At 41.1% G+C, this 12,836-nt stretch overlaps 1 protein-coding gene across 1 annotated transcript in view; it reads right to left on the reverse strand.

Moving 5' to 3' along the window:
- The window catches only part of lama4 (laminin, alpha 4), a 258,674-nt gene that overhangs the window by 227,111 nt on the left and 18,727 nt on the right, over positions 1–12,836 (reverse strand). The window contains exons 2-8 of the mRNA XM_037685717.1: positions 8,679–8,780; positions 8,474–8,601; positions 8,301–8,381; positions 5,378–5,592; positions 5,016–5,116; positions 825–1,005; positions 357–437 (exon numbers count right to left, since the gene is read on the reverse strand). Of these exons, the coding sequence (XP_037541645.1) occupies positions 357–437; positions 825–1,005; positions 5,016–5,116; positions 5,378–5,592; positions 8,301–8,381; positions 8,474–8,601; positions 8,679–8,780 (889 nt within the window). The remainder of the gene's footprint in view (positions 1–356; positions 438–824; positions 1,006–5,015; positions 5,117–5,377; positions 5,593–8,300; positions 8,382–8,473; positions 8,602–8,678; positions 8,781–12,836) is intronic.

The following is a 12,836-nucleotide window of genomic DNA, read 5'->3' on the forward strand; positions in this document are numbered from 1 at the left end:
GTGTGTGTGTGTGTGTGTGTGTGTGTGTGTGTGTGTGTGTGTGTGTGAGTGTGTGTGTGTGTGTGTGTGTGTGTGTGGTGGGGGTGCGGGGGGAGGTGCGTGTGTGTGTGTGTGTTCTAAAAAATGGAATCAATAAAAAAGACTTTGATTTTTAAAAAAATCTGTAAGAATAAAAAAAGTATACATTTTTCAGTGTGATTTTTGTTTTAAAACCAGGACTTAATGTGAGCCGGCTCCTGCTGGGACAGGATCCGGGAACTCTCTTATTTTGACAGGGTGCATTCCGTAACTATTTGCAGCAGCACTCTTCAGCATGTCAAAAAGTTATTTATTTATGGTGTCATTGCTTCACTTACTGTTGTTGCACATGTTGACAGCAGCCTCTGCCATGCACTCGCCTGTTTGCATGTCACAGTGGCCGCTCTCACAGTCACACTCTGCAAAAAGGACATCATCGTAACTACAATCATAAAACAATCGGCACATTTTCAACAGCTGGAAACAAGTCAGCCCTGTTGTTATGAAGACCTGCATATGGCCATTTGGCCAGAAACGTACACATCTGTCCTGACTCCTGCGGTTTCTCCTGAGTAGGACTGATGATCTTAGCAGCTGCTAAATGTTTTCAGATATGAGGTGATGTCAGCTAGTTCTCAGTTGAGAGCCTCTGGGTGAACGGTTGTGGCTCTCAACAGATGCTTCTCTGACATCATGGCTGCAGTGGTGGGTGTGAGAATGTGAGGAGTCAGCTCCGGCGTTTCCTCTGAGAATCTGCTCTGAATGCTTCATCACGAGAACATTTCACATGTGGATGACTGACTTACTCTTGCAGCCGGAAGGACTGTAATCCCAGTATCCTGGGAGGCAGCGCTCGCAGTAACGACCTCCAGCCCCCGGGCGGCATGGACAGCTGTGGGTGAGAGGATGGCAAGTGGAGCGAATGGAGGCTGGCCCACATTCACATCTTCGACAGCCCTGACAGCTGGAGAAGCCGGAGTACCCCTCCTACATGACAAGAAGCACATTCAGTAGGTCTAACAATGTTTGGGATAATTTGGAAACACTGTATAAATTAGTGAAAAGTTAACTTTACACATTTGGATAATTAAATCATTCACACTATTGTTTTCCTGTTTATAGTTTCTTCAGCATTTAAATACTTCATCAGAAATTCAGTAACTTTACCAGTTCTGGTATGTTCATTCAGCAGCTGGAAGCTTAAAACCTACATATTTGTAACTTTTGTTCTTTGTACAGTATTTACTTTTATTTCTCATTTGTTTTTTATGAAATGTATATGGATTTAAATTTTAGCTGATGTTTCTGTTTTGTTAATTGAAGTTTTAAGCCTCTGCTCTGTTCATTTTGCCTTTTGGCTGCTTGTTTTTACTAGCTTTAATTGTTGACTACATTTTTGGCTTTGGCTTTTAGCTACAGTTTAGCTAATTTTAACTTTTATCTACAAGTTTTTGTGATTTTAACATTTAGGAACTGTTTTTGTCATGGTCTGCAGTTTAAGGTTCGAACCCACGCGCAAGAAAATAGGAGGACTCTATAGTGAAAATAACTAATAAATAATTTATTGAACAAAACAAAATGCTGATGGGGCAGCAAAACTTACTTTAAATAAGATACGACAGGTGGAGCAGACACAAACTGTGGAAGGATAAAGCCCGGATACCAAAGGAGTGAAAACACACAGTCTAAATACTGACACTAATGAGACAGTGAGGAGCACCTGGGGTGATTAGAATAAGGACCAGCTGTGGATGATGACATGGAAAACAGAGGTGCAGGAAAACAGAAACAGCAACAGAACCATGTCAGTTTTGATAGAATATAATAGAACAGAATAGAACCAGCCTTTACTGTCCCACAGAGGGGATGTTCAAGTGTAAAAGCAGAAACGGATATAAAGGTTCACACAAAAAATTCTTAAAATGTTTCAAAACAATAAATAAAGAAATAAGATAAACAATAACAATAATAACAATAATAATAATAATATTATTATTATACTATATGAGAATATAATAGAAAATATTGTATAGTTATTAAAATAGGCATGTTGAACTCGCGATCCAAGTGATGTGCATCAGATTCAAATCACGTTTCCAGAATGTACATAATGTGCATATTGAACCTTGAGGTGTTTTGCTTGTACTGTGGTCAATTTTAAAATTATTTTCAGCTTTGTCAGTCATTTTCAGCAGGAATTTTGCATTTACACATTTCTATCATTAAAGAAACTTCATAAAAATGGATGGATTTTTTCTTTCAGAGTCTGACTGACTGTTTTTGTATTTTAGTGGGACTGGGTAGCGGTGGTACAGTAGTAGGGCAGCTGACATGGTCATAGATTCAATTCCCTGCTATGCCTATATATTGTGGTGTCCTTGAGCAAAACACCTGCTCCCCTGGTGCTTACATACAGTAGCTGCTCGCTGTTCCACATGTGTGTATCTCACATGTGATGGGTTAAATGGAGAGCACACATTGTGATTTTGTGTGGGAACACACAATGACGACTGTACACAAATCACATGCTTCTTCTTGTCAAATCAGCTTCTTGTCAACTCACTACAAATAAAGTAAATGCAACAACCACATCTATCTAAAAATTTTAGTCCATGATTTGAAGCTGATTTTTAATTTATTTTTAATTTAAATGATAAATGAACTGTACTTATATAGCACCTTTCTATCTTATCAAGATACTCAAAGTTCTTTACACTACAATCTGTGCCCTCATTTACCCATTCATACACTCTACTATATATTTACAAAGACTAACTAGTACTTTATTACATTCTTACACCACTCTACTAGATCTATACAGAGAATAATCAGCACTTTAGATAACATTTATACACTGATGGGACACACATCGGAGGCAATGAGGGGTTCAGTGTCTTGCCCAGGGACACTTGAGCATGTGACTGCTGGTGGAATCAAACCCCCAACTCCAGCATTGGAGGACAACTGCTCTAACCACCCAGCCACAGCTACCCCAATTTCACTATCACTTATATTGCTTCCAGGCATAAAAAACTACTTCTGTTCTTTTACACGGTGTAACTGCTACCCATTTATTTTGCACAAAAACCATTAAGATTTTCATTTTCTTTCTCTGTTCCATTCCTGTCCAGAAAAACACTAATCTCGAAAAATTTCTCGAAAAATTACAAACATTCACTATTCAAATCCCTCTGCGACGAGGGACATAAGCATACTGCTTGTTTAAATAGTGTTCCATGCTTATTCTATTTCATAAATGTCTACAGCGCTGTCAGTTTTGCATTTTGGATTTATAAGAAATCTTCTGAAACACTTGTAAGGCTTGGCTGAATCATAATTAACACAGCATGCTGATGCAGCTTTTTCTCTAAACTGAGGCAGTTCAAAAAGTTATCTCCAGTCATCAAAAGTGAAATTAATTCCATATACTTTTGTATCACAGAACCCTACTTCTAAATGGCTGAAACATCCCTATAAAGTCTTAAGGACCAGATGTGAGCTGGGTCGTCACTTTAATGCAAGTGAAACTTACCGTGGTTTTACTGAGCAGGCTTTACTTTACCCTTCTAAATTAACTTTAAAGAAAACTAAAGACATAACTGAGGATACTTTTAATACTCAAAGTTTAAAAACTGCTAAAGGTAGTCTTTCTCTGTGCCTCAACTGTTGGCACTGACTTGGCAAACTGCATAGGTGATGGAGACTCCAGAACTTCTGGAAACCTTTGCAGCGGGGATTCTCAAATTCTTTGCTTGAGTTGCAGCGGTTCACCTGGATTTTCAAAACTTGATTACATAAAATGCAGCTGCGCAGCTTACTAGAGCTCTCATTTCTAACCCGAACCCAGAGCTTGGCCCAGCCCGGATTAGGGCCAGTCTGGGCCATAAATGTGCTTAATGTGCGGGCTGGGTCGTGTCTGGCTTTTGATTGCATCAGCGAACATGCGTGGCTGACGATCCAATTATATGACAACATGGCTTGCCATACAATCACCAGCTGCACACCGCCATTTGACCATGCGCTGACCGGCCTTGAAAGAGGTAAAAAAATAAAATTAAAATAAATAAAATTCAGTTAAGCTTCAGTCGCTACACTCAGCAGATGCACGTGGCCGACTACCCGAACAGGTGAGATCCCAAAATATCCAACATGTCAGAGCAGGGTCCGTGTCTGAATAATGCAGAAAGCAGGCAGAAGCAGGGACTTAATGCACTTTGATGGTCATGAAAGGACAAACACCCTCTCAGCTCCAATCTTGGGCCTTCTATTAATCAGCCAAGCATGTCAGCCGATCGTTAATAACTATACAGTATAAGCAGTCAAAGATTAATTAAAAATGTCGGGGGGGGGGGGGGGGGGTCGGGTTTGGACCTGTAATTACTGTTAATTCGTTGGGTTGGATGGGGTTCGGAAATGATAGCTATGGGCTGGGGCCGGGTTGGGTTGGATTTTTAGGGCCTGAAGGCAACTCTACAGCTGAACTGTTTCAGGACTTGCCCATGAAACCCTCAGAATTTAGTAAGACTGCAATCAAAAATGTGCCCATTTCTCATATATTTGAGTCTATTCTTCAACAGTCACAACCTAGAGATAAGCTGCTTTATAGTGCACCCTTTAAAGCTACAATATTTTTGTGTGACAGGTTAGGGTTTTATTAGGGAACAAGCTTTTGTTTCAAGTGTATTCATGGATGCTTGGAAATGCATACTGTACATTATTGTTCTATAGTTGCATTGTAGCCATCATCCAGTTGAATCACAAGATTCCTAAAGATTCCCAGCTTGTTTGTCCTCAAGGCATCAAATGATGATTTTTTTAAAATTATTATTATTTTGTTTGTTTTTTAACTTCTGGTTTGTTGACAAAGAAACTAGACAATTACAAAACTTTAAAAAAATAAAAAAGTCCTGTTATGATCAGTACCAGGATGTAAACTTCTTTGTGGTAAACATCATGACTTACAGTTGCAGTGGGCAGAGTCACCTGGTCTGTCTCACCTCACATTGGTCACAAAATTGTCCAGTGACTCCCGGCTTGCAGTGACACACTCCTGTCCTGTCATCACATGAAGATGTGCCACATTTGCTGCATTTACACTCTGCGACAGACAGGACACAAGCAGCTATGAAGAACACCCAACGTCATGTGTTTTGATCATAGCAGAACTGGATATTTGAGGATTTAACTATAGGATAGTCTTTGACCTAAAATTGTGGTGCTGCTTTTCCTATCAAGCAGATTGGAGAGTATGTATACCATTATTCAAACAATTTAACTTTCATCTTTCATAGAACAGGAAGCTGTTCAATAAAGGTCAAGAATGTGGGAGTACTGCAGTCCTACACGTCTTGCCACCTACCTCTGCAGTTCTTGGAAGTGATGGCGTCGCCATAGAAATTCGGGGCACACCTCTCACAGTTGGCTCCAGCCGTGTTTCCCCAGCAGTGCTGGCAGTGGCCTGTAATGTTGTGACATTCGTTGAAGATCAGGTTGGGGTCCGTGTTACCATTACAGTCACACCTCTTGCAGGAACCACCAATCGCCATTGGATTTCCATAGTAACCTGGGGCACACCTGCATCAAGGAGAATATTGTTATTTTAGTTCCATATTTTTCAAACAGAACACTTCACTCTCAGACTGCAGGTTTACTTGTGGTTCCTAGAGTTTCCAAAAGTAGAATCAATCAATCAATCAGTTTTCTTTATAAAGCACCCTTCATACTAAAAGCAGCTCAAAGGGCTGTGCAGAATAAAAACAATAAACACATAAGATAAAAGCAAACAATACATTAAAAAAGCAGAATGGGAGGCAGATCTTTCAGTTATCAGGCTCCTCTCTTGTGGAAACAATTTCCAGTTTCTGTCCATGAGGCTGACACATTGTCCAGTTTTATAGCTAGACTGAAGTCTTTCCTTTTTTGTAAATCCTCTAGTTAGGGTTGGCCTGGGTTTCCTGAGCTATCCCTTAGTTATGCTGCTATAGGCTTAGACTGCAGTAGGACAAACTGACCACATTCTGCTGCTGTCTTTACTTTACATTTTGTAATTGTATCTGCAGTTAGTGATGTCATTAAGTCTGTGTTCAGTGCTCGTCTGCCCATAGAAGCTCCATACATTGTGTTTATGGGTTTCTTTCCTGTCTTCTTCAACCACAAACAGTCAAGTCAGATTACTGTCCATCCTGAGCCTGGTTCTGCTGGAGGTTAAAAGGGAGGCATTCTCGTTTTTTTATTCTGCCTCTGAGTTGCACAGGATGAACTGAGCCAAAGAGAGGTTTCTACACTCTGCTGGCCTCCTTTAACAGATAACTTTTTAAATGTCAAAGAGATTAAACAAGTGGGATTAAGACCAAGGTAGATTGCTGTCATTTTCAAACAACTTCAGTTTTAAATATTTTGTAACATTTGATACAAACCCTTTTTTAAAACCTGCTTTTATGTCACTCCCAATTTTGTATTGAAGTTATTTACATGTTCATATGTTTATTTGCAAACAACAGTAGGTAGTGCAGATGAGCTTAATTTCAGGAGGAATATCATAATATTTCTACTAGGGATGCACCGATCCACTTTTTTTAACTTCTGATCCAATCATGATTACCTAAATCTGAATATCGGCCGATACCGATCCAGTTCCGATATCATCATCATCATTGATTTTACATGAGGCTGTAATAATCTCCTCTCAAGTACAATTTGTACAAATATAAGCATGCATGTCCAAAAAGGCAACTTGAGGTAAGTTTCATTAATGTTGGATACATTTTAAAGTTAGAATTAAATTCTGCTAACACAAAACATGTTTATTTTTATTCCTATCTTTAAAGTGGATATTAAAGTGATTAATTTAAGTGATTGTTTAAAGTTATTTTATATTTTTTTTAAATAAGGGGCATATATATATTTTTTTCTTCTTTCTGCACTCTTTTCATTCAATATTTTCTTTTTGATGATTTTTTTTAATTTTGTTTCTTTTAAATGAATGAATAAATGAATTAAATTAAATAAAATATTAAATGGCTTCAAACACCTGCTAAGTTCATGGCATAAACCAACAGACATGTTCCTGTTTTTAGTATTTTACATCACTTTATAATGTAGCTGCCTTTTGTTTTAATATATATAATTTTCAAATCATGTTTTTTTATGATTGTCTACTGTTGTACTGATAAATATCTCCTGGAGGGTAAACTATATCTTGGATGCAAATATCAAACTGTGAAATCCTTCGTTTTCTAAAACTGATAGGAGTTGGACATTAATTATGAAGTTTAGCAACTTCTCTGTAAACATTAGAGCTCCATGGTTTCAGCAATGTCTTCTTCTTGTTCAATTCAAAGCAAGCAGCCTGATTTGGGGCAGCCGGGCTCAGTCTGTCCTTCCTCAGAGACAGGCAGACTGCGGGGCAGATTGACGTGGCTGGTCGAGGTTGAGTCGCCTCTTTCGGATTCAGCGAGAGTAGCGCCCCGCTGAAGCCACGGAGCTCGAATGTCCATCGTAAAACTAACTTTAACGTGGTTTAATGTGGCGCTATGGCTCTGCAGACATTGCATGTTGCTGTCTTGTTTTGTGGTGTTTAGTGTAAAATACTTCCACACAACGGACATGTTTAGATGAAAAGTTGGTTAGCTGTTAGCCACAGTGCTGCTAACTCAGCCCTCACGTTGTAGCTGGCTGCAAACTATGAAATGGATTTCCTGAATGTGAGGCGGGTCTTATTACTCTGGGTTCATGAGACACGCCGCCGTTCATGGAATCCATTCCATAGTTTGAAGCCAACGTGCAGCGCAACCACAGACATGCATCATGGATCGGAAATATTGGCACGTGGATCGGAAAAATCCGATACGTAAATTATGCTGGTATCGGAGGCCGATACCAATACTGGATCGGATCGGCCCCATCCCTAATTTCTACTAGACGTACAAAGTATAAATTTCAGGAAATAAAGATAGAAGCAATACTGTACATAATAAAGCCTGTTATGAAGCAGGTAATCGGTGGGTTTTATTATGTATACCCTCTAGTTTATGTTGAGATATTTTAAACATTTTGATAGAAAACTAGTTTGAGAAAACTAAAAAATAATTCTACTCACAGGTGTTTTACTGTAAGAACAGCATGAATATTGTGAACTTTAATAAGTAAAAAAAAATAAACTACATTTTGCATGGCACATGTGCTGCCCAAACCAATCTGTAGTTTTTAATCAAAATGCACGGACCTCCTCTATCTTCTGCATGACACAATGTCCTGACTATGAACAATCTTGTCATACTGACCTCTCACAGATGTGTCCTGCATAGCCTTCTTTGCATTTGCACCTCAGCATGGCAGCTGCTCTGTCACAGTGCACGGCAAAACTAGTCGAACACATACAGCAGTCAGTGAGAAATTACACACAGCCGGGGCCAAGAGTCAGCCTCAGAGCTGCCTTCACAACCATCTTACTTACTTATTGGAGGGAAGGGACAGAGGGCAGGAGCAAGGTCTGCAGGTATGTCGCCCATCCTCACTGAGAGTCAGGATGAAGCCATCATCACACATTTCGCAGAAATCCCCCGTGCTGTGGTCCCTGCAGTTCTGAATGGAGATGTTTGTTATTCAAGGCATCATTTGTTTGCTTGGATGTTTTATCAAAGTCCTGCTGAGAAACTTACTATGCAAACACCGGTGATGTCTTCACAGTAGTCAGCTTGGCCTTTGCAGTTACATGGTAAACAAATATTTTGTTCACTCAGGAAAAAACCCTTTCCACACACCTGTGGAGCAAAGAAAAACACAAGTACACAGTATATAAGTAAGTAAAGTAACAAGCAGTTTGTCAACGTCCCCACCCCCATAATTTTAACAATTTTATCTATCCACCACAAGGCACAGTGGCAGAGCCAGGGGGTGTCCATTGGTGGCCTTGACCACCATAGATTAATCATCGTCCACCATAATCATTTGAGGAAACTATACCTTTAAGCAATATAAAAACTAGAAAGTGTAGTTTCTTTGAATGATTGGAGTGGCTAGTTTACATATATATGGCGGTGGCCATCTTGGATATTGACATGGCAATTCAGTTTTTGATAGAGACCTTTATTATGTCTAGAAGCAGTCGCATGCCAAAATTGAAGTAAATGGTAAATGGTAATGGACTGTACTTATATAGCGCCTTTCTATCTTATTTCAAGATACTCAAAGTGCTTTACACTACAATCTGTGCCTCATTTACCCATTCATACAGCACTCTACTAGATCTCTACAAAGCTAATTGAACAAATCATTCTAATGAGACTAATCAGTGCTTTATCACATTCATACACTGATGGAACACACATCAGAGGCTATGAGGGGTTCAGTGTCTTGCCCAGGGACACTTCCACATGTGACTGCTGGTGGATTCGAACCCCCAACTCTCGCATTGGAGGACGACTGCTCTAACCACTCAGCCACAGCTGCCCCAAGTCAATACCTTACCTTTTTTTTCAAATTAAAGCTCTCACAACATGCATGGACAGATGTAAATAAAATGCATTATTATTATTATTATTATTATTATTATTATTATTATTGGGAGTGGTGGCGCATAGGTTAGAGAAGGTGGGCCTGTGCTCGGAAGATCGCCGGTTCAAGCCCCGGTACCAAGAACATCAAAAATGTGGGTGGGGTAGGTGAAGCACCCACACCTGCCCCCACCCTCATTCATCCCACTCCTTGAGCAAGGCACTTAACCCCCACCATCTGCTCCTCCGGGTGTCCTAGATATCAGCAGACCACCAAGCTACCACAGCCCTCTGTTTGGAGCAGAAACACAGTTATTAGTTATGATGTTTTTGAATTGCTGTCCCTCAGTCTTTCTCATCCAAAATGGAAATCAGAAAAGCCACTTTTACTAGTTGTTATATATCGTCCACCAGGCGCTTACTCTCTGTTTTTGTCTGAACTCTCAGAATTCTTAACTGACTTACTATTAAATACCGAGAAAATCATCATAATGGGTGATTTCAATATTCATGTAGATGTTGAAAGTGATAGCTTAAGCATAGCCTTTAGTAATTTAATAGACTCATTTGGTTTTACCCAAAACGTCCGCGCATCTACTCATTCTTATCATCACACTCTTGATTTAGTTCTGACCTATGGTATAGAGATTAAGGACTTGGTAATAGTTCTTCAAAATCCTATTCTATCCGACCATTTTTTAATTACCTTTGAGTTTACATTAAATGACTACACAGTCACTGAGAGTAAATTTCATCTCAGCAGGTGCTTATCAGAAAATGCTGTAACCAAATTTAAACAATCTCTTCCATCTATGTTTTCCTCTGTCTTGCAGAGTAATTCATCAGATAACAGTGACTTAGATCAACAAGTTGATCATCTTACAACTTCAATGCAAACTTCACTTGATAAAAATGCTCCACTGAAAAAGATAGTAATTGTAGTGTGGAGTCATTGTCAGCTTTCTGACTCTCCACTACAATTTATTTAAATATAACGGGTTCTCTCTTTTTCGAGTTAAATTTCTGCCATATGACGAGCTACTGTGAGGATTGTGTTTAAATCAGTGACATGAGACGTTAATTTCCTTTGACCCATCAGAATAAATGTGGACATTTATTTAACAGAATCAAAATTTAACATCAAAACATGTACACGTGATAAGCGGATCTGGTTCTGATTAATAAAACTCGGCACGCTTTACTAATAAGACAACAAGACATTTCTGAAGGCATCTAGATTACTGGCAAAATAGAAGAGTTTAAAGGAAGGAATGAAGAGAAAAGATGAGTAAAGGGGGTGTCTGTTTGGACCAGGATGGCACGCTTCCTCGAACACCAGCTCAAACCTCCGGTACACTTGGCGCGTCACGACTCGTTACCTTTGCAGAAGATTAATCAGCTCCGGTGTCAGGTCCATTTCAATGCTACCTTCCAGCGTCTCCGGTAAGAGCGGCTGGCCATCGTCAGAAGTCGTGTTGTTTACTCCGTTCAACAAATACGCTCAGCTCCCGGGTGGATTCATAGCAAGCTTTGAGTCCGTCAGAGTTTCCACTCAGATGTGGAATACTCCATAGTCCCAAGAAAGACTCAGGAAACTGGAAGACTAGACTGGCTAGACTGAAAGACTGACTTGACTCCAACTCGACTCAGAAGACTCAGTAGTTCCAGGAAGTGTGGACTCTTAAAGAGTTCTCACTTCCGGTCACTTAGGACTTCCTGATTGGTTGAAACAACCAACAGGGGGTGGTTCTAGTGATGTCAGAGGGTTATTGCAAGTCAAGAGGACAGCAGGAATGTTTAGGAACATTTAGTACAGAGAGAAATGTTTTGAAGAAGTGAGAAACTTTGCAGGTGCCAGTTGCTCTTATTTACTGTCTGCTAGGTTTAAAAACAATACACTTCGTTCTAATAACTTCTTTTGTGGTGATATTGCCCCTAGTGGTGTGTTTCTGTCCTGTTTCCTCTCATGTGATTTCCCTTTTCCCACACCTGTGAGCCTGACAGGTGTTTTATGTTTTGTCCTCATCAGTGTTTGTATATAAGTCTGTGTCTTAGTGTTATTCCTTGGCTGGGCATCGTCTTGTATTCTCCTGGTAATCCTCCTGAGTCCCTAATGTTTTCCTGAGTGCCTCCTCGTGATTTTCTACGTGTAAGTTTTGCTGCCTCGACAGCCATTTATTTTTGTGCTATTAAAGTGTCTTCTTATTTTACCACCGAGTCGACTGAGTCCTGCCTGCATCCTTGGGTTCTACCTTAAAAAACCAACAATCACGACAGTATGCCCAGACCACAACGAGAACCCAGCAGGCGGATGACTTGGGCCGAATACCGGGCCCAAGAAACAGCTCGGACGACCCGGTGGGAGCAGGCGCGGATGGAGGAGCCTGTCATCAGATGGGGCGGGTCCCGGACCGAACCCGTCCAGAAACAAGGTCACCGCAGCCCGGAGGTTGAGATTCTGCCGTCGCCTCTTCTGGTGGAGGAAGAGGAAATGAGGTCTCAGCTCCAGGGGAGCCGCCTGGCTTTTAAACCAGCTTCTTCCTCCACCCTGCCACCCTGCTCGCCACACCTGCTGTGGTCTTCGGAGGACGACGCTGAGCTGGAGGATGAACTCTGGTGCGCTCCTGTCCTCAGCTCACGCCCTCACCGCAGGAGGAATAAGCGGCAAAGATGGGTCAGAACCACTGATCTCCAGCTCCAGCCTTTAACCTGCTCTCCCGCTGCGCAGCCTAAAGCACCGGGGAGAATTTCAAAGGGGGAGGAGCAGGCAATCCCCCGCTCGTCAGTGGAGCAGACGAAGGGGGGCCAACTGAAAGGAAAGCCCATTCAGCTTCTTCCCGAGTCCTCTGTTAAACCCCTTCAGGACCAGTCATCCTTCTCAGATAAGTCATCTCCTGAATCTGTTGCTTTAAATGATACACTACAAAATCTGCTTTCTTCCGCTAAACTGAACCCGAACTATCAAAACACTTTTTATTCCCTAGCTGAAGAATTATTACTGTCTCAGCCTGCAATAACACAGATCCCAGAGTTCCATCAATTACTCATTAACATAAGGACTTTCAAAGAACAGTTTAAACACCATTCTCTCTCCAGCCATACTGTGCCACAGCAGAACCCACACGAACCTCCTGCTCCTTGTGTCTCAGAGAGGGTCCAGGAGGTCGCCTCTCACACATCCTCCAGTGCTTCAGTGGGGGTAGGACCTGACGCCCCACCTCCTTCCTATGTTTCGGTGGGGGCTGGTTCCAAAGCCCAATCCTCCAGTGCTTCAGTGGGGGTAGGACCCGACGCCCCACCTCCTTCCTATGTTTCGGTGGGGGC

This window comes from Nematolebias whitei, chromosome 12 (genome assembly GCF_014905685.2).
Source record: "Nematolebias whitei isolate Nwh7 chromosome 12, NemWhi1, whole genome shotgun sequence".
Taxonomy (NCBI): Eukaryota; Metazoa; Chordata; class Actinopteri; order Cyprinodontiformes; family Rivulidae; genus Nematolebias; species Nematolebias whitei.